The 18,690-nt window shown below is 37.0% G+C and overlaps 1 protein-coding gene and 1 long non-coding RNA gene across 10 annotated transcripts; one reads left to right on the top strand and one right to left on the bottom strand.

The window, feature by feature from the left end:
* Nucleotides 1–6,085: 6,085 nt before the first annotated feature.
* Nucleotides 6,086–12,459, bottom strand: LOC143450244 (uncharacterized). 8 transcript variants are annotated; one of them, XR_013114673.1, is made up of 5 exons: nucleotides 12,095–12,459; nucleotides 9,367–11,948; nucleotides 9,194–9,262; nucleotides 8,061–8,804; nucleotides 6,086–7,706 (listed from the first exon to the last, which is right to left on the bottom strand). It is a non-coding gene; the product is annotated as an uncharacterized LOC143450244 (long non-coding RNA). The 8 variants fall into 8 exon arrangements; XR_013114674.1 differs by having other exon boundaries at nucleotides 9,194–9,239; XR_013114675.1 differs by having other exon boundaries at nucleotides 8,061–8,166; nucleotides 9,194–9,239.
* LOC143450243 (atlastin-3-like) lies at nucleotides 9,112–12,017 on the top strand. 2 transcript variants are annotated; one of them, XM_076950704.1, is made up of 7 exons: nucleotides 9,112–9,242; nucleotides 9,411–9,604; nucleotides 9,669–9,803; nucleotides 11,102–11,254; nucleotides 11,339–11,398; nucleotides 11,473–11,713; nucleotides 11,812–12,017. In XM_076950704.1, the coding sequence occupies exons 1-7, from the start codon at nucleotides 9,182–9,184 to the stop codon at nucleotides 12,015–12,017; spliced, it is 1,050 nt and encodes a 349-aa protein (XP_076806819.1). In that variant the 5' UTR covers nucleotides 9,112–9,181. The 2 variants fall into 2 exon arrangements, with proteins under 2 accessions (XP_076806819.1, XP_076806818.1); XM_076950703.1 differs by having other exon boundaries at nucleotides 11,806–12,017.
* Nucleotides 12,460–18,690: the final 6,231 nt, after the last annotated feature.

Raw genomic sequence — 18,690 nt, 5'->3', positions numbered from 1 at the left:
AATAGATAAAGCGGTACAACACGGTACGACATGATAACCTTTACCCTCGTAGTGTAGGGGAATATTTGAAAGACTTTAACTATGCAATGATTCAATGATTGGGCATCGTTTGTTTACACGTTTGTATTGTAGCACTTGTTTGCTGCATTACAGTTCGCTGAAAATTGTTCGCCATTTTTATTAAGATTTATTCCTGCAGTTAACTCTATACCAATTATAGGGTGTATTGATGCAATACGCAATCAGTAAATAATATCTTTTGTAAAATTATTTCGAGTTACAAAAAGGTGAAATTTTATGACTTTTCCTGAATAGTTATACTGGACAACAACATAAATAGTTTATAAAAATTTATGTCTGTAGTTTTCACGTTAGTTTAGTTAAATTTTCGCTCCAAACGCATCAACAACCTTGCTAAGAATTGAGTCACGTCTAACGCTTGGTGAAATTTTCTGACTTATGGCGATGGCGGTCATGAGTTGTTGCTGGTGCTTTGGTGCCCACTGGTGACAGGTACAAGCTGCTCTTTACTCTTTGGCTTCTCGATGGATGTCGCGTTTTTCCTTGTCAACGTTTTCGATGATAGCTTCATGCTCCTTCTGTTTCGCCGTATACGTTTCACTCTGCCATATGACGTGAACGACAGCCGTATGCGCTTCTTCATCTTCCTCGCCGTAGGTTGGAGCCTTGCTCACAGCGCGCTCTGCCCGCGTATTCATCGTCATCGTCGTCGTCGTCGTCGTCGTCGTCAGAACTACGTCATTTTAAATTTTATTTTTGAAGTTTTACTTAAATTACAGAGACACAAATTCGATCGTACTAAGCACAAAATAAATTTGTTTCTTTTTTTAGACATTTATTAAGCCAAGACCGACTCGAGTCAAATCGAGTCTTTTATATAATAATTTATTAAAGGTGAAAGATGTCGACTTCAATAAACTGAAATTAAACTAAAAAATGTTTACGCCAAAAACATAACAATCTACTACTGGGTACATAGGATAAGTGGATTCGAAGCTTTGTGAAAAGAAAGCAAATATCTGCGCATAAGATCTGTCTCAGTGAAACGTAGAAGTAAACAAAGCCACCAACAATAGCTGATATTAAAATTGCTGAATACAAAACAAGAAAAAATTCAGCAACAAACAAAAGAACTTGGATTGAAAGTAGCCTTGTACAAGTGAAGCAAACTCGGCTGCACACAGAACTAGATCAATAATCTGTAGCGCAACCTATCTGTGTTCTTCGACCCTGATCTCTTATAGATTAACCCTTTCCTTCCCAGCGATGCCATTCGGCAACATCAACTTTTGTGATGCTTTTCTCCCTTATCCGCTGCCATTCAGCAACAATGGGAAGATTAGGTCATAAATATAATCTTATCAGACTGCTCTGAGACTTTTGTTTCGCTTGACTAATTTTTAGTTTTCTTGGTTTGCTTTGACAAACACTCGTGCTCAGAGAGCTGGTAGAAACTGCTAAAAGTGCAACATGTTGAGTGAGAGTTTATAAGGGATAGACAGATTATATTCCTCAATTTTGTTTGAGAACATGTTGGTTAGGAATGGCACAGCTTATAACCAGAAGGTCAGACTTCCATTTCAAGTACTTCGCTTTTCAGAATTTTTTAATTTTTGTTGTTGCCAATCGGCAACAATGGTAAGTTAGGCGAGTGAGTGTAAGTGATTTGGTGTGATTTGAAGGATTGATTTTAGCTTTGATTATTGCTGCTTATCTGTTAAAAATTACTGTTTATAGTTCCTTGTGTTCCTGTTATATAAGATGGCTAAGAGATTTGGAGTTGATGACGTGATTAAGTATATTTTTCTGCCGGATGGAATTGAGTCAGATCTAGAGGATGGCGATGACGATGAAGAGAAAATGTATGTTGATGATGATCTCGTTGATCCAGATTATAATCCAGCTCAAGATATAAATGCTGGGCAATTAGAAATTGAAGTGGAGGAAAGTGGCTCAATCGACGAGAAAGAAGATCAAGTATTGTTAAGTTGCATCTCTTCTGAAACGGACGCGGAGGAGGACCAAACTAATACACAGCAGAAAAAAAAGTACAGATGGAGGAAAAAGCCATACACATTTCCAGACGTTTCTTTTAAAGGTGAATTTTCAACTCCACCAGATGAAATCCCGACACCATTGCAGTATTTTAAATTATTTTTAAACGATGATTGCATGGCGTACATAGCAGAGCAAACGAACTGTTATGCTCTGGCTAAAGATGGAAAAGTTGTTGGTACATCAGCAAAGGAAATAGAACAGTTCTTTGGAATATTGCTATTTACAGGAATGTTTCCCTGCAGAGCATATACCACATACTGGTCCAATTTTTCTCGCTTTCCTTTGATAGCGGACATAATGTCAAGAAATCGCTTTCAAGATCATCTCAGATATATTCACTTCAATAATAATGCCGAAATGAAGGCCCGTGACCACCCAGACTACGATCCACTTTTTAAAGTGTCCCCTCTTTTGAAAAGACTGCGTGATGCCATGTCACAGCTTGAGCCTGAAGAGCGCCACTCTGTTGATGAACAGATGATCCCTTTCAAAGGGCGTTCTGGGATCAAACAATATATAAAAAATAAGCCTCATCATTGGGGCTTCAAGGTATTTGCAAGAGCAGGCATGTCTGGTATGATTTACGATTTCATGGTTTATACTGGCAAAGCTATGAAGTTGCCTGGAAACCTAGGCGTTGCTGGAAATGTTGTCATGAGACTTGTAAACAATCTTCCAGAAGACAAGAACTTCAAAGTGTATTTTGATAACTGGTTCAGTTCGGTTGATCTTGTATGTCTACTCAAACAGCAAAATATATGGTCAGTTGGCACCATCCGATCAAACAGGCTGAAAGGATGCACACTAAAGACTGATAAAGAACTGAAACAGCACGGACGTGGAAGCCTGGACTACAAATGTGAAGTTACTGAAGGAGTTAGCATTGTGAAGTGGTGCGACAACAAAGCTGTCCACTTGATTTCGACGTACTGCAGCATTGATCCAGCAGACAAGTGCAAGCGCTGGAGTGTTGCTGAGAAGAAAAGGATCGATGTGGAGAGGCCATACGTTGTGAAAGAATATAACCAGCACATGGGAGGAGTAGGCCTGTGCGACATGATGCTGGAATTATATCGCACAGACATCAGGAGCAAAAAATGGTACATGCGCATTGTGTATTATTGTTTAGATGTAGCAGTGCTAAATGCGTGGCTGTTATATCGTAGACATTTGGCTCAGAACAACCAGCCAAGTTATCTCCCATTAAAAGATTTCCGTAGCAGTATCGCTTCTGCTCTAACTTTGGCAGGAAAGCAAAAGATAAAGAAACGTGGTAGACCATCTCTGAATGATGAAAGTACATGCTCTTCAAAAAAGACCAAGAAAGCCCTGCCAGTTACAGATGTGCGGTATGATGGTTTGCACCACTGGCCTCATCATATTGCAAAAAGAATGCGTTGCAGATATTGCCCATCTGGCTACACCCGGGTGCAATGCAGCAAATGCCTCGTAGGACTATGCTTGAATGAACGCAACAACTGCTTTATGGCCTTTCACACCAAGTAATTTTGGCCAGCAGAGAGTACGTTTTGAAAGGCAATAACTTGTTCTTTTCTGTTTTATGACAGCCAATTTGCGGCGCCAGTTATATGTATTTTGGTTTTTTTAACATGTACTAAACGATAACATTACAATTGTGTTAAGAAATTATGAAGTGTTTTGTGAAAGATTACAGATATCCATACCATTTCTTACCAATGTTGCCATTTGGCAACATTACGCTGTTGCCAAGGCAACCAAAATTTCCGAATTTTTTCTTTAGTTTTGGTATAAGGAAGACAAAAGTAACACATGGCCTAAATTTCAGAATTTTTGAAGTAAGGGAAAATAATTCGGGAAGGAAAGGGTTAATTAAAACACACACAGCAAACATATCGCTGTGGTATGGGCAAATGAGATTTACTGCAATTATGTTCATGGGAACTTACAACTTTGTCTTACAATAGTTCATTAAAGGTCAAAGACTTAAACAAAATGAAATTAAACTAAAAAATGCTTACGCCAAAAACATAACAATCGACATGAGATTTACTGCTGGCTACATATGATAAGTTGATTCGAAGCTTTGTGAAAAGAAACCAAACACCTGCGCATATTACCTGTCTCAGTGAAATGTAGAAGTAAACAAAGCCACCAACCATAGATGATATTAAAATTGCTGAATTCGGAACAGGAAAAAATTCAGCAACAAACGAAAGAACTTGGATGGAAAGTTGCTTTGTACAAGTGAAACAAACTCGGCTGTACAAAAAAATAGAACAATCTTCTGTAGCGCAACGTATCAGTGTTTTCGCAAGAACATTCCAATTAAAATGTTTAACAAACTATAAGCTATCACTTAAACAAAGCCAACAAATGCCAAACTCTCACCTATAGCGGACAATCGTCGCATATTTGTTGCCAAAACTACTGCCGCTTAAGTGGGGGCTTATAAAAGAGCTTTTTGTTTTAACAACAAAAATATTTATTGTTTGTAATTCAATATTGCGAAACGTGCGTATCACAAATATTGCGTTTGTGGTGTTTTGAAAACGAAGATTACTTCACAATTGTTAACTATATTTTTAGTAAATATTGAAGCGGAGATTTGAATGTCACATTCTCAAAATGGTTTAAATCGAAACACTTGTAATTATGTCACAGTAGAAAATTTTTATACCGTTTCCACCGTTATAGAAAATATAAAGTAGTATATATAAGTAGTATATAGAAGATTTTTATACCGTTCCCACCATTCTAGAAAAATGTAGTATATTCAGCTATGTGTGTTAATGCAGCCTTTCTTAGCCATCATAACGCGTGGTTGAAACAGATGTCACGAGGTCAGTCAGCTCTATAGTGTACATTTTCGCACCAGGGTATTGTTGAGATCATTTAGTCGAATCTAAGTTATGTAAAATCTTCCAACTTAAAGCTACACGTATTCAGTGCTTTTCAATGTTGGTAGTGCAGGAGAAAAATAAAAGTATTTCACAAAACTTAAAAAGCAGAACACCATGATCAAGTATGTGCAAATATGATTAAATAATTTTGAAAACTTTATTATTTATTTAACTATTAATATTTATGATATTACCACCACGTTATAGCGGTGTGTGCGATATTTACTCGTAGTTTGTTAACTTCTTCTTTGACTCCACTGCCTGGGAGTGAGAGCAAAAAGAGAAGGGAACTGGACGTGGATCAGCTGTGATCTGAACTGCACAGAATAGATCCAAGATCAAACGAGACAAAACTGTTGTCAACTAAACAACAATTTTACAACATGGACGGAAAGAGCAGATCCCGACCATTTCATGACCTGTGTGAGACAACTCCGAACGTGGAAACCAGTTTTGCAACATCGGATCCTCAACCAGCCGTGGCTCAGGTCATAACCCAAGACCCGGTTGGTCAGCAGCAGATTGTTATTCAAACTCCTGTCCTTGGACACGACCCCACACAAATCACCTGTTCAACGTGTCATCAAACGGTTGTTAGCAAAACGAAAAGGAGGCTGAACGACTTTGCTTGGTCACTGATCGCTCTTCTTTGTTTTGTAGGACCAATTTTCTTCTGCATTCCTTTACTATTTAATCACAGTTATAAAACTACCCACACCTGCCCTGTGTGTAAAAATACTCTGGGAGTTTACAATGCTTAGCATCAGCTTTTATTAGATTATATTTGTCATCGTGTTTATTGTTATGGTAAATATACTCAGCAAAAATCCTACATAGAGGTCGTTGATTAAAACAGCTTAATCATACAAGGGCAAGTAAAAAAACCAAAACTACCTTTGATTTTTAGAGCTATACAGCGGCCTAGGTAGGACCTAGGCAAGTGCCCATAAAGGGTCCTGTAGAATGCAATGTGGACTCGGGCCATGAAGTAATTTGGGCCCCGTAAGCTCTCAATTCCTATCGGTACATAATTCACTAACGGTCAGATTCCACCCCTGTCAATTTATGCTCAACGCGGATTTTAACCGCGACGCAGTTATTCCAAAGTGAATTGAAATCAGAAATAACTCGAAAGTTTATTATGAGTTTCCTTATTGTGGACGAAGCCTCATCAGCGATAGGTTGATAACTCACTGATGTTTCACAAAAAGTTGTTTTAAAAGGGTTTTTACAACATTTGACGTGTTTAAGCAAAAAATTTCATTAAACGTGGGTGGTAATTAATTTAACTTAACCTACTGTTTCTATAACATAAAATGCACATACACCTTGAATTAGGGCTACTATCAACAGAAGTTCAGTTAGAGGTCAGCTCAATATTCGCAGAAGTCCGATAAAAATTTTGATCGTGAGTGTATCAAAATAGTAGGCTAGGCCTACGTAAGTATTAACAACCAAGAAATAGGCTTCCAATAATATCAAAATGGGTACCAGGTATTTTTTATCCATGTAAAGTTTAATCGTTAACATGAAACGGTACTTGTTGTCATCTTAATTTACAATGCAAAGTTACTGCCAGCCTTGGTGCATTGTAAATTAATTTAACACGCGGGATTGCCAGAGGCGGGCGTTGGTAACGGTACTTGGCAAAAAATGTACCGACGAAATCGGTACCATTTTAAAAAAGTTATTCGGTGCTCGGTACTATTTGTGTAAAAGATGCTGTTGCAAACGCAATGTTTGCCGCAGTCATGACCCTTGTAAAGGTTACTGCAGGTCAAAACATATGTGACGTTAATCGCTTGCAATTATAATTGACATTGCTAGATTAAAGAAGATCAACAGATGCTAAAATTATTGTAAAGGATTACTTGACATGTATTTTTGGAAACATACTTTTTAGAATGTTGAAATAATCACGTGAAAAGTACCGAGTACCGGAACCGACTGAAATTTCTTGAAAAAAGTAATTTGGTACAGAGATTCGGTACTTTTTTCAAAAAGTAAAGCACACAAAAGTGCATAATATAGCAATGTAGCGGGTAGGTCTGTAGTACACTGTCAGGTTCTTATCGAGGTAACGGCTGCTGCAACAACCGGGCTTTCTTCAGCCACTACTGCAATGACTCGCACGGTCAATCCCACCATTTTGTAAAACGGGAACAACGAGTACAAAATTTACTGCGCGCTGGGATGTCTACTAGAATACTCGTTCAGATTCAGATGCTACAAATAAAAAAAACGTCCGTTACCCAGCCGGCCACATTCAGAATCATCATATCAAAGTCAGCCACCCTTCCCATTTTAGCATGCGGCACCCCGATCTAATCAGCCAAGGGGGAAGAACGTAATCAGAGTGACTGCCTTAGGCCCAAGCACATAAAACTTGCGTGCAAGCAAAAGCATAGAAACACAAGGAAATACAACTCACCAAAATGAACAACATATACACCAAAAGAGGCGAGAAATAAAGTAATAAGAAAAAAGAAAAGGTTCAAAGGTAAAGTTGTATAGAAGTTGTACCTCATTTTCAAAACAACGGAAGTGCAGCAAACTGGCACTGATACTGTGAAGCTCTCAATTACATGAATAAATATCCAAACAGTGAACGCATATTGAATTAAGAAAAACACATCGTTACAGGAAGCTAATATTCATTTCATCCTTATTAGCTTGAGGTCCTGCTTCAATTTAATTCTCGAAAGGTCCGGATTCGGATCGTGGTTTGTCAGTTAAGTAGCTCTGCTGTAAATTATACAATGCACTGTAACTACCACGTCGCTATAGCTTAACTGACAAACTTTATGATATTAAACAAAATACCAGCTTGATTTAGCCTTTGGTTCAAATGAACACTCAACAAAGAATCTTTCTACGATGGCAGCGCGAGCAAGCGAAAAATACGCGATAAGGCGAAAATCAAATTTGGCAAATTAAAATGACAATTTACGATGTAACACTTGTGTTTGACGTCATTGTTATGATACCGGCAAAACTGCGTCCATCTATATCTTACGTCATTCTTTGTGCATTCGTTTTTATTATACCGAGAGGTGGGCAGTACCGCGGTACTAAAACAACCAATCACTGTACACTTACTTCATCTTTATTTGCCATGTTTCCTGATAAATAACTTGACATATTTGCTTGATGTACATTCAGTATTGGTCCTGTGTTTGTAATCTTTGTTGCAATTACATTAGTTCTGAAATAAAATACTTACACTTGTTATTAACACAAAACCGGGAATCTAGCACAAGAATTTAATATTTAAAGACAATTTATGGTATGATAATCTTTATACTTGGACCAACTCTTCGCACAACTTAATTCAAGCATTTATTCCTCATCGCTTGATCTTCGGTTATCGAGCTAGTCTTTGTGCAAATTCATTAAACACTTATTTTTTTCGTTTTTTTATCTTATTGTCCTATTTTAGAACTGTTCTGTTGATCCACTAAACAGAAGCAAGTGTGGTTAATGCCTTGCTCAAGGGCATGACAATGATTGTGTCACAGGGTATCAAGTTGGCATTATTGCGGGTCCAGTGCTTTAACCACCCTGTTGCAGAGCCGATTATAACTTTCCAATGCTGCTCACAAAATATCTGTAGTTCATTATGAAGCTTAATTTATTCTCCACATAGTTTCACAGTTATAAACATGACAGCAAATTACTCAAAATGTCATTGCATATGAGACAATTATGAAATAACGTAAAACATTTCCAACATGTCAGGTAAAATATGATGAAATTAAATGAGATCATTCTCGTCTTTATACAAATGTGGTGGGTTGTGTTGGCAAGTCAGACATCCTTTGAGGTAAAGATTTGCAACTATGGCTAAACAGCGCAATAACAAACATTTAATTAGTAGCACATTGCAAATTATGGTGATACTAACAAAAACACTTGATTGAGCATTCTAATTGTGTTTAACGAGCACAATGGTTGCTGACGTTTAGTGCAGACAATGAGCTATAATTTATGAAAAGCAACATGTCAGAGTTAGCAAGTTGTTGGGCACTAATCAGAAAAACTGTAAAGTTTATCCATAATATGAGTTGTTTTAAAAAATGACTTGTAGATAAGTTCAGTGCTGATATTACAATGAAAAACAAACCTAGTAAACACATCTTTACTTCTCTAAGCCTTTTAAACCTGAACTTAATGAGTTGGACTAATAAACTTTGTAATAAAAAATTTACTGTAACTGTAACATGTCAGATTACCTGGCACAAAAGCTCTCTTCTCTTCTCAAACTTGTTGCGCCTAATTCTGGTAAGTTTTGGTAAGTGTGACTAAATAATGCATTAATGTTCAAGAATGACGAGTTTAAGTATATGTGTTTGCAATATGCAAAACTCAAGTTGAATAACTGTTTGAAATATTCACACCAACTTACTAAAACAATAGCGAACAATCCTTATTTCTTTGCATATGACACAGATCCAGGTTGCGCACTACAACTTCTGAAACCAATCGAAAATGGATATGAAATGGATAAAGTGACTCTCATGAATTTGGTTAAACATCCAGCTGTCAAGAACAATCCAGTTGTGATCATTTCTATTTGTGGGGCCAAACGCGAAGGAAAATCCTTCTTGCTAAGTTTACTAATAAAGTACTTGGAGTCAAATATGGTAAGCAAACCTGTACCTACATGGTTTAACTATACTCTTAAGCATTTTGTATAATGACTCAAAGCAAGAAGCATGGTTGAATGAACCTGATACACCCATTCCTACACATTTCTCATGGAAAAGTGGACGAAAAGCACATACCCAGGGCATATGGCTTTGGAGCAAACCTTACTTAATCCAAAAAAGTAATGGTCACAAGGTATGGTACTGAGTCAGCTTATAAGAAAGTGTCGTTTAAGTAGTTTGGCAATTTGAACTTAATAACTGAATAATATAATACGTGAACTGAATGAAAAAATTGATAGCAGAAAAGCAAAGTGGTAAAGAAATCCCACAATGATAAAATAATACTGTAGTAATATAATTAAACCACTAATAATACTGTAGTAAATAAATATTTTTCAACTTCTAAAAACACTGGGAGCATGAGCGATAAAACAATCGCGTTCTTTTTTAAGCAGAAGAGCAAAAGCATGAAGCATGGGTGCTCTGTGTTTTATTGATGAGCGAAAAACAACGCTCATTTTAAAGAGCGGTTGCTCAGCTTTAAAGTTTATCAACTTTTTTTTCATAAAATTTCCTTATCATTAATGAGCATGTTTGGTTGTAGTCAACTTAACTAACGAAGCATGATCATTGTATGTTTAATATGTGAGCTTACGGTGCCGCACCAAATATGTTTGGTTGCTGTGCAAACCTTCCACCATTGTAGCATCACTAAGGTCACAATGTAGTTTGCACCTTACAGTGCTTTGTCATACTCTCACATTCATCCATTAATTGTTTGTTAACATATTGTCTTACCACTCTACGACAAGGTTAGCAGCATACTTGTCGTTCCTCATGGCCAATGGTGAAAAATTAAGTGGACCACTTGTACCAACTGAATTCAGTTTATGATTAGTTGGTAGCTACGAACAAGCTTGGCAGTTAGATCGTTTTAATCAAGCTAAGCGCTAGTGGTAAATCTGCAAAAAATGCTTGAGATTCCGATTAACAGTCTTGTGAACTTGGTTCTTCACATTCATCACTGTTGTTAGTTGCTTTCATTACATGCTAGGACCTCTGTATCACTAATACAATATCAGTGTACCTTAATCTTGTTGCTGAGTGGTCCAAGAGCTGGCCTTGCAAAAATGCGGCTCGTGTTCCATGTTTGATACCCAGGGGCGTTATTGTTATGCTCTTGGCCAAGGCATTAATGACACATGGCTCCTGTTCAGTGGACCTGGTGAAAAGTTTTAAATTAGGGCAATACTATAAAAAAATCAACAAACCAAAATAAAAAAATGAGTGACAATGCACTTGAATTTGCACTAAGGCTAGCTTGGTGACTGGTGTTTGACCGAGCGAGGAATCATTGCCGGGTTAAGTTCTGCAAAGACTTTCCTCAGTCCAAGGATAAAGAATATCGTACCATACCAACAACCTTAGCTTAAGCAATGATTCATTGAAAAACAAAAAATTCAAGTAACCCAATACGTTGTATTTTTGCAGGTGGCAGTCATCTTATTCGATACTGAAGGAGCATATAGTAGCACTGGGAAACAAAACGATTCAGACATTTTTGCCTTCAGCACTTTACTAAGCTCCGTTCAGATCTATAACATGAAGGATGAAATAAATGAACAGAAGCTGGAATCTTTAGCTGTATACATAATTATTCAATACTGGCGTCATTAGTGCAAAAATGTATTTAAAATGTTAGAGTTACTGGTTAATCTAATTTTTTAGGCATTCACTTCATATACTGAAAGGGCTGGTACTAAAACTGAAAGCGGACAGATATTTCAGGTAGTGCTAAATTATATAACCAAAATATATTTTTTTTGATAATTAATTAATGTTGTACTATATGGCATTTGTAGTCACTAATGCTACTTGTTCGAGACTGGACTGATGACGAGTTTCAATGTGGAGTAGAAGGTGGAAGAAAATACATGGAAGAAGAACTTCAAAACAAAAAAGTTACTGATGAAGACCTGATAGCGATACGAGACAAGATTTCTAAAGTTTTTCGTCAAGTGGAATGCACTCTACTTCCATACCCTGGTGCAATTGTCGATAATAAGGACAAACGTCATCGCCAAAACACCACTCAAGTTAAAGGTTTGGTTTTAAAGCAATTACAATTTGCACAAATGAAATTGTAATATTTTGTACCGTACATCTGGTTGCCATTTTTGAAAAACTGTTGTTAGTTTCAGACATGTCAGGCGACTTCAAAGAACATCTGCGTATTTTTTTCCATATACTTCTTGATGAATGCACAGAGCCGAAAGAAGTTGGTGGCAGAATAATCAAAGGCGATGAAATCTTGAATTTGTCAACAAAACTCTTCAATCTATTAAGGACGAAAGAAATCTTTAATGTTTCATTAACATTGAAGGTAAATACACAGATCAAATACTAAATTTCACGTATTATATTTCACAATCTGTCTTCAGACCACCTTTTCATGGTCTGAAGACAGACTGTGACCTCTCTCACCCTCCAGGGGGTGGTCTTAACCACTGTGTGAAAAATTAAATCAAATCATTGGGAACTGAGTGTTGCTCCTCCATGGATGCCGGAAACGAAGTCTTGACAGCTTACAAGGAGCTAAGCGACATTTGAAGGAATAGGTGACTTTGATCAACAGCCAGTTGGAATAAACTTTCAACAACATTTCGGTGGCGATTTTCCAGGGTCCTGATTCCAGCCAGATTTGATACTAGACTGACATGCAGTGGTAAACAAATAGTCTGCGTACGTTCGTCTGCTAATTACAAAGGAATTGTCGGCGAACCAATCGCAAAACACACAAGTGAAATAACGTGGAATTTGGTGACATATAAATAAAATTTTAACAGCTATAGCCTGAAATAATTTCATAAAAGCAAAAAATTATCTTTAGAAGTAAATCATAAATATTTTATAAAAACAATGAGAAATAAAAGCAAATTATAAACAAAGCATTCATCTTTTTTTAATATTCACTAATCTAGAAGAAATTTGAGTCCACACTGAATAAACAGCGTGCCGAATGATCTACAGCAGCGTTATTCAACGGAGGCGATATCGTCCATCAAAGGGGCAATTGTGGCAATTTTTAAAGTTGGGCACGACTTTATTTCTTAAGGTGGTGCAAGACGCTGTTTCCATTGTCTTCCAAGTTGTTGGTTTTATGATTATGCATCTGTTATTTATCGCGCTATTATTGCATAAGGTCATACTTGCTTTGTTTCTGATTATTCTTTCTTGTTGTGATAATTTCAGAGCATTTTGTATATTGCAAGAAGCAAATACATTCTTACAAAAATAACCATAGGGTCAATTTTGACCCAAAACTCCGAAAAGGGGATAATTTTACAAAAAGGTTGAAGACTACTGCTCTACAGTAACAGTAACTGAATGCTTATTATCAATATTTACGACGTTATCTCAAGGTTGGACATTTTTAGCATTTCATTTGTAGAAACACTTTTTTTAATTTAATGATTTGTCTAATAATGTACAGTTTGAAATTAATAAGTGATTTTGATGTTATCAGTATAGCAGTGATATGATACCTGTAGCCCAAACGCAAAGCTTTCAAGTTTTACGGGAACAGCAAATACCACCGTAAATTTCAAACGCTGTCTTATTACAAGTTTTATGTTTTAAACAATATAGTCTGCAACTGCAAAAAATATTTACTTTTTAGGCGGAGCCTTACTTCTTTATTTATAGCATTTTGCCATAAAATTTAAATTGTTTGAGCTCGTTTTAAAAGTTTTATTTTTGTGGCAAACAGTCAATTATTAACACAATATCAAAATAGATCAAACAACAGCTTCACCTGGACGTTTTGCTATAGCGTTCGGTTCAATTCAAATTTGTGGGTAATTACTGCTTGTTGCTATAGCCTTTAGGCTTGTAAATCTGATAGCTTGTCGTAAATATTGAAATGCCCGGACTTGCAGCGTCATATTATTGCTGGGCATCCTTTGTTCACAGTTTACTTGTATTGCAGCACTTGTTTGCTGCATTACAGTTCGCCATTTTTATTAAGATTTATTCCTGTAGTTAACTCTATACCAATTATAGGGTGTATCAATGCAATACGCAATCAGTGAATAATATCTCTTGTAAAATTATTTCGAGTTACAAAAAGGTTAAATTTTCTGACTTTTTCTGAAAAGTTATACCGGACATCAATATCAATAGTTTATTAAAATTATGTCTGTAATTTTCAAGTTAGTTTAATTAAATTGTCGCTCCAAGCGCATCAACAACCTTGTGAAGAATCGAGTTGCGTTTTCGACCCGCATGGGCCCAAAGCATAGCAAGTGGCCTTGTGTTGTTTAAAATCTATATTTTCATCTGCAAATGTGCGAAGAAGTCGAGTTTTTGTTATCTTCGTGTTCTGTTATCTGTCAGTCCATCTTCGGCGATGGCGGTCATCAGTTGTTGCTGGGGCTTTGGTGCCCACTGGTGACAGGTACAAGCTGCTCTTTACTCTTTGGCTTCTCGATGGATGTCGCGTTTTGCCTTGTCAACGTTTTCAATGATGGGTTCATGCTTCTTCTGCTTCGCCGTATACGTTTCACTCCAACATATGACGTCAACAACAATCGTTTGCACTTCTTCATCTTCCTCGCGGTAGGTTGGAGCCTTGCTCACAGTGCGCTCTGGCCTCGTATTCATTGTCATCGTCGTCCTCAGAACTACGTCATTTAAAATTTATTTTTGAAGTTTTACTTAAATTACAGAGACACAAATTCGATCGTACTAAGCACAAAATAAATTTGCTTCTTTGTTTAGACATTTATTAAGCCAAGACCGACTCGAGTCAAATCGAGTATTTTAAGTAATTTATTAAAGGTCAAAGATGTCGACTTAAACAAAACGAAATTAAACTAAAAAATGCTTACGCCAAAAACATAACAATCTACTACTGGGTGCATAGGATAAATGGATCTACTGCTGGGTACATATGATAAGTGGATGGGAAGCTTCGTGAAAAGAAAGCAAATATCTGCGCATAGGCCTAATACCTGTCTCAGCGAAATGTAGAAGTAAACAAAAAGACCAACAATATAGCTGATATTAAAATTGCTGAATGCAGAACAAAAAAAAATTCAGCAACAAACAAAAGAACTTGGATTGAAAGTTGCCTTGTACATGTGAAACAAACTCGGCTGCACATAGAAATAGAACAATCTTCTGTAGCGCAACGTATCAGTGTTTTCGCAGGAACATTCCAATTAAAATGTTTAACAAACTATAAGCTATCACTTAAACAAAGCCAACAAATGCCAAACTCTCACAAATAGCGGACAATCGTCGCATTTGTTGCCAAAACAACTGCGGCTAAAGTGGGGGCTTATAAAAGAGCCTTTTGTTTTAACAACAAAAATATTTATTGTTTGTAATTCAATATTGCGAAACGTGCGTATCACAAATATTGCGTTTGTGGTCTTTTGAAAAAGAAGATTACTTCACAATTGTTAACTATATTTTTAGTAAATACTTAAGCGGAGGTTTGGATGTCACATTCTCAAAATGGTTAAAATCCAAACACTTGTAATTATATCACAGTAGAAGATTTTTATACCGTTATACCGTTATAGAAAAATATAGTATATTCAGCTATGTGTGCGTCAATGCAGCCTTCCCTAGCCATCATAACGCGTGGTTGAAACAGATGTCACGACTCACGAGGTCAGTCAGCTCTATAGTGTACATTTTCGCACCAGGGTATTTTTGAGATCATTTAGTCGAATCCAAGTTATATAAAATCTTCCAACTTAAGCTACACGTATTCAGTGCTTTTCAATGTTGGTAGTGCAAGAGAAAAATAAAAGTATTTCACAAAACTTAAAAAGCAGAACACCATGATCAAGTATGTACAAATATGATCAAGTAATTTTGAAAACCTGAAGTATTTGTCGTCAATTTAACCGATCTGAAATCCGCATCGAAAACTGTGTGTGTACTTATTTATTTATAATTATGATACTACGCCCACGTTATAGCGGTGTGTGCGATATTTATTAGTAGTTTGGTAACTGTTCTCTGGCTCAACTGCGTGGAAGTGAGAGCAAAAAGAGAAGGGAACTGGACGTGAATCAGCTGTGGTCTGAACTGCACAGAATATATCCAAGCTCAAACGACACAAAACTGTTGTCAACTAAATAAAAATTTTACAACATGGACGGAAAGAGCAGATCGTGACCATTTCATGACCTGTGTGAGACAACTCCGAACGTGGAAACCAGTTTTGCAACATCCGATCCTCAACCAGCTGTGGCGCAGGTCATCACCCAAGACCCGGTTGGTCAGCAGCAGATTGTTATTCAAACTCCTGTCCTTGGACACGACCCCACACAAATCACCTGTTCAACGTGTCATCAAACGGTTGTCAGCAAAACGAAAAGAAGACTCAATGAGTATTCTTGGTCACTGATCGCTCTCCTTTGTTTTGTAGTGCCAATTTTCTTCTGGATTCCTTTATTATTTAATCACAGTTATAAAACTACTCACACTTGTCCTGTGTGTAAAAATACTCTGGGAATTTACAATGCTTAGCATCAGCTTTTATTAGATTATATTTGTCATCGTGTTTATTGGTAAATATACTCAGCAAAAATTCTACATAGAGGTCGTTGATTAAAACAGCTTAATCATACAAGGGCAAGTAAACAAACCAAAACTACCTTTGATTTTTAGAGCTATACAGCGGCCTAGGTAGGACCTAGGCAAGCGCCCATAAAGGGTCCTGTAGAATGCAATGTGGGCTCGGGCCATGAAGTAATTTGGGCCCCGTAAGCTCTCAATTCCTATCGGTACATAATTCACTAACGGTCAGATTCCACCCCTGTCAATTTATGCTCAACGCGGATTTTAACCGCGACGCAGTTATTCCAAAGTGAATTGAAATCAGAAATAACTCGAAAGTTTATTATGAGTTTCCTTATTGTGGACGAAGCCTCATCAGCGATAGGTTGATAACTCACTGATGTTTCACAAAAAGTTGTTTTAAAAGGGTTTTTACAACATTTGACGTGTTTAAGCAAAAAATTTCATTAAACGTGGGTGGTAATTAATTTAACTTAACCTACTGTTTCTATAACATAAAATGCACATACACCTTGAATTAGGGCTACTATCAACAGAAGTTCAGTTAGAGGTCAGCTCAATATTCGCAGAAGTCCGATAAAAATTTTGATCGTGAGTGTATCAAAATAGTAGGCTAGGCCTACGTAAGTATTAACAACCAAGAAATAGGCTTCCAATAATATCAAAATGGGTACCAGGTATTTTTTATCCATGTAAAGTTTAATCGTTAACATGAAACGGTACTTGTTGTCATCTTAATTTACAATGCAAAGTTACTGCCAGCCTTGGTGCATTGTAAATTAATTTAACACGCGGGATTGCCAGAGGCGGGCGTTGGTAACGGTACTTGGCAAAAAATGTACCGACGAAATCGGTACCATTTTAAAAAAGTTATTCGGTGCTCGGTACTATTTGTGTAAAAGATGCTGTTGCAAACGCAATGTTTGCCGCAGTCATGACCCTTGTAAAGGTTACTGCAGGTCAAAACATATGTGACGTTAATCGCTTGCAATTATAATTGACATTGCTAGATTAAAGAAGATCAACAGATGCTAAAATTATTGTAAAGGATTACTTGACATGTATTTTTGGAAACATACTTTTTAGAATGTTGAAATAATCACGTGAAAAGTACCGAGTACCGGAACCGACTGAAATTTCTTGAAAAAAGTAATTTGGTACAGAGATTCGGTACTTTTTTCAAAAAGTAAAGCACACAAAAGTGCATAATATAGCAATGTAGCGGGTAGGTCTGTAGTACACTGTCAGGTTCTTATCGAGGTAACGGCTGCTGCAACAACCGGGCTTTCTTCAGCCACTACTGCAATGACTCGCACGGTCAATCCCACCATTTTGTAAAACGGGAACAACGAGTACAAAATTTACTGCGCGCTGGGATGTCTACTAGAATACTCGTTCAGATTCAGATGCTACAAATAAAAAAAACGTCCGTTACCCAGCCGGCCACATTCAGAATCATCATATCAAAGTCAGCCACCCTTCCCATTTTAGCATGCGGCACCCCGATCTAATCAGCCAAGGGGGAAGAACGTAATCAGAGTGACTGCCTTAGGCCCAAGCACATAAAACTTGCGTGCAAGCAAAAGCATAGAAACACAAGGAAATACAACTCACCAAAATGAACAACATATACACCAAAAGAGGCGAGAAATAAAGTAATAAGAAAAAAGAAAAGGTTCAAAGGTAAAGTTGTATAGAAGTTGTACCTCATTTTCAAAACAACGGAAGTGCAGCAAACTGGCACTGATACTGTGAAGCTCTCAATTACATGAATAAATATCCAAACAGTGAACGCATATTGAATTAAGAAAAACACATCGTTACAGGAAGCTAATATTCATTTCATCCTTATTAGCTTGAGGTCCTGCTTCAATTTAATTCTCGAAAGGTCCGGATTCGGATCGTGGTTTGTCAGTTAAGTAGCTCTGCTGTAAATTATACAATGCACTGTAACTACCACGTCGCTATAGCTTAACTGACAAACTTTATGATATTAAACAAAATACCAGCTTGATTTAGCCTTTGGTTCAAATGAACACTCAACAAAGAATCTTTCTACGATGGCAGCGCGAGCAAGCGAAAAATACGCGATAAGGCGAAAATCAAATTTGGCAAATTAAAATGACAATTTACGATGTAACACTTGTGTTTGACGTCATTGTTATGATACCGGCAAAACTGCGTCCATCTATATCTTACGTCATTCTTTGTGCATTCGTTTTTATTATACCGAGAGGTGGGCAGTACCGCGGTACTAAAACAACCAATCACTGTACACTTACTTCATCTTTATTTGCCATGTTTCCTGATAAATAACTTGACATATTTGCTTGATGTACATTCAGTATTGGTCCTGTGTTTGTAATCTTTGTTGCAATTACATTAGTTCTGAAATAAAATACTTACACTTGTTATTAACACAAAACCGGGAATCTAGCACAAGAATTTAATATTTAAAGACAATTTATGGTATGATAATCTTT

This window comes from Clavelina lepadiformis, chromosome 3 (assembly GCF_947623445.1).
Source record: "Clavelina lepadiformis chromosome 3, kaClaLepa1.1, whole genome shotgun sequence".
In the NCBI taxonomy this organism is placed as follows: domain Eukaryota; kingdom Metazoa; phylum Chordata; class Ascidiacea; order Aplousobranchia; family Clavelinidae; genus Clavelina; species Clavelina lepadiformis.
Note: the sequence above shows the minus strand (reverse complement) of the source record. Positions and strands in the feature narration are given on the sequence as shown.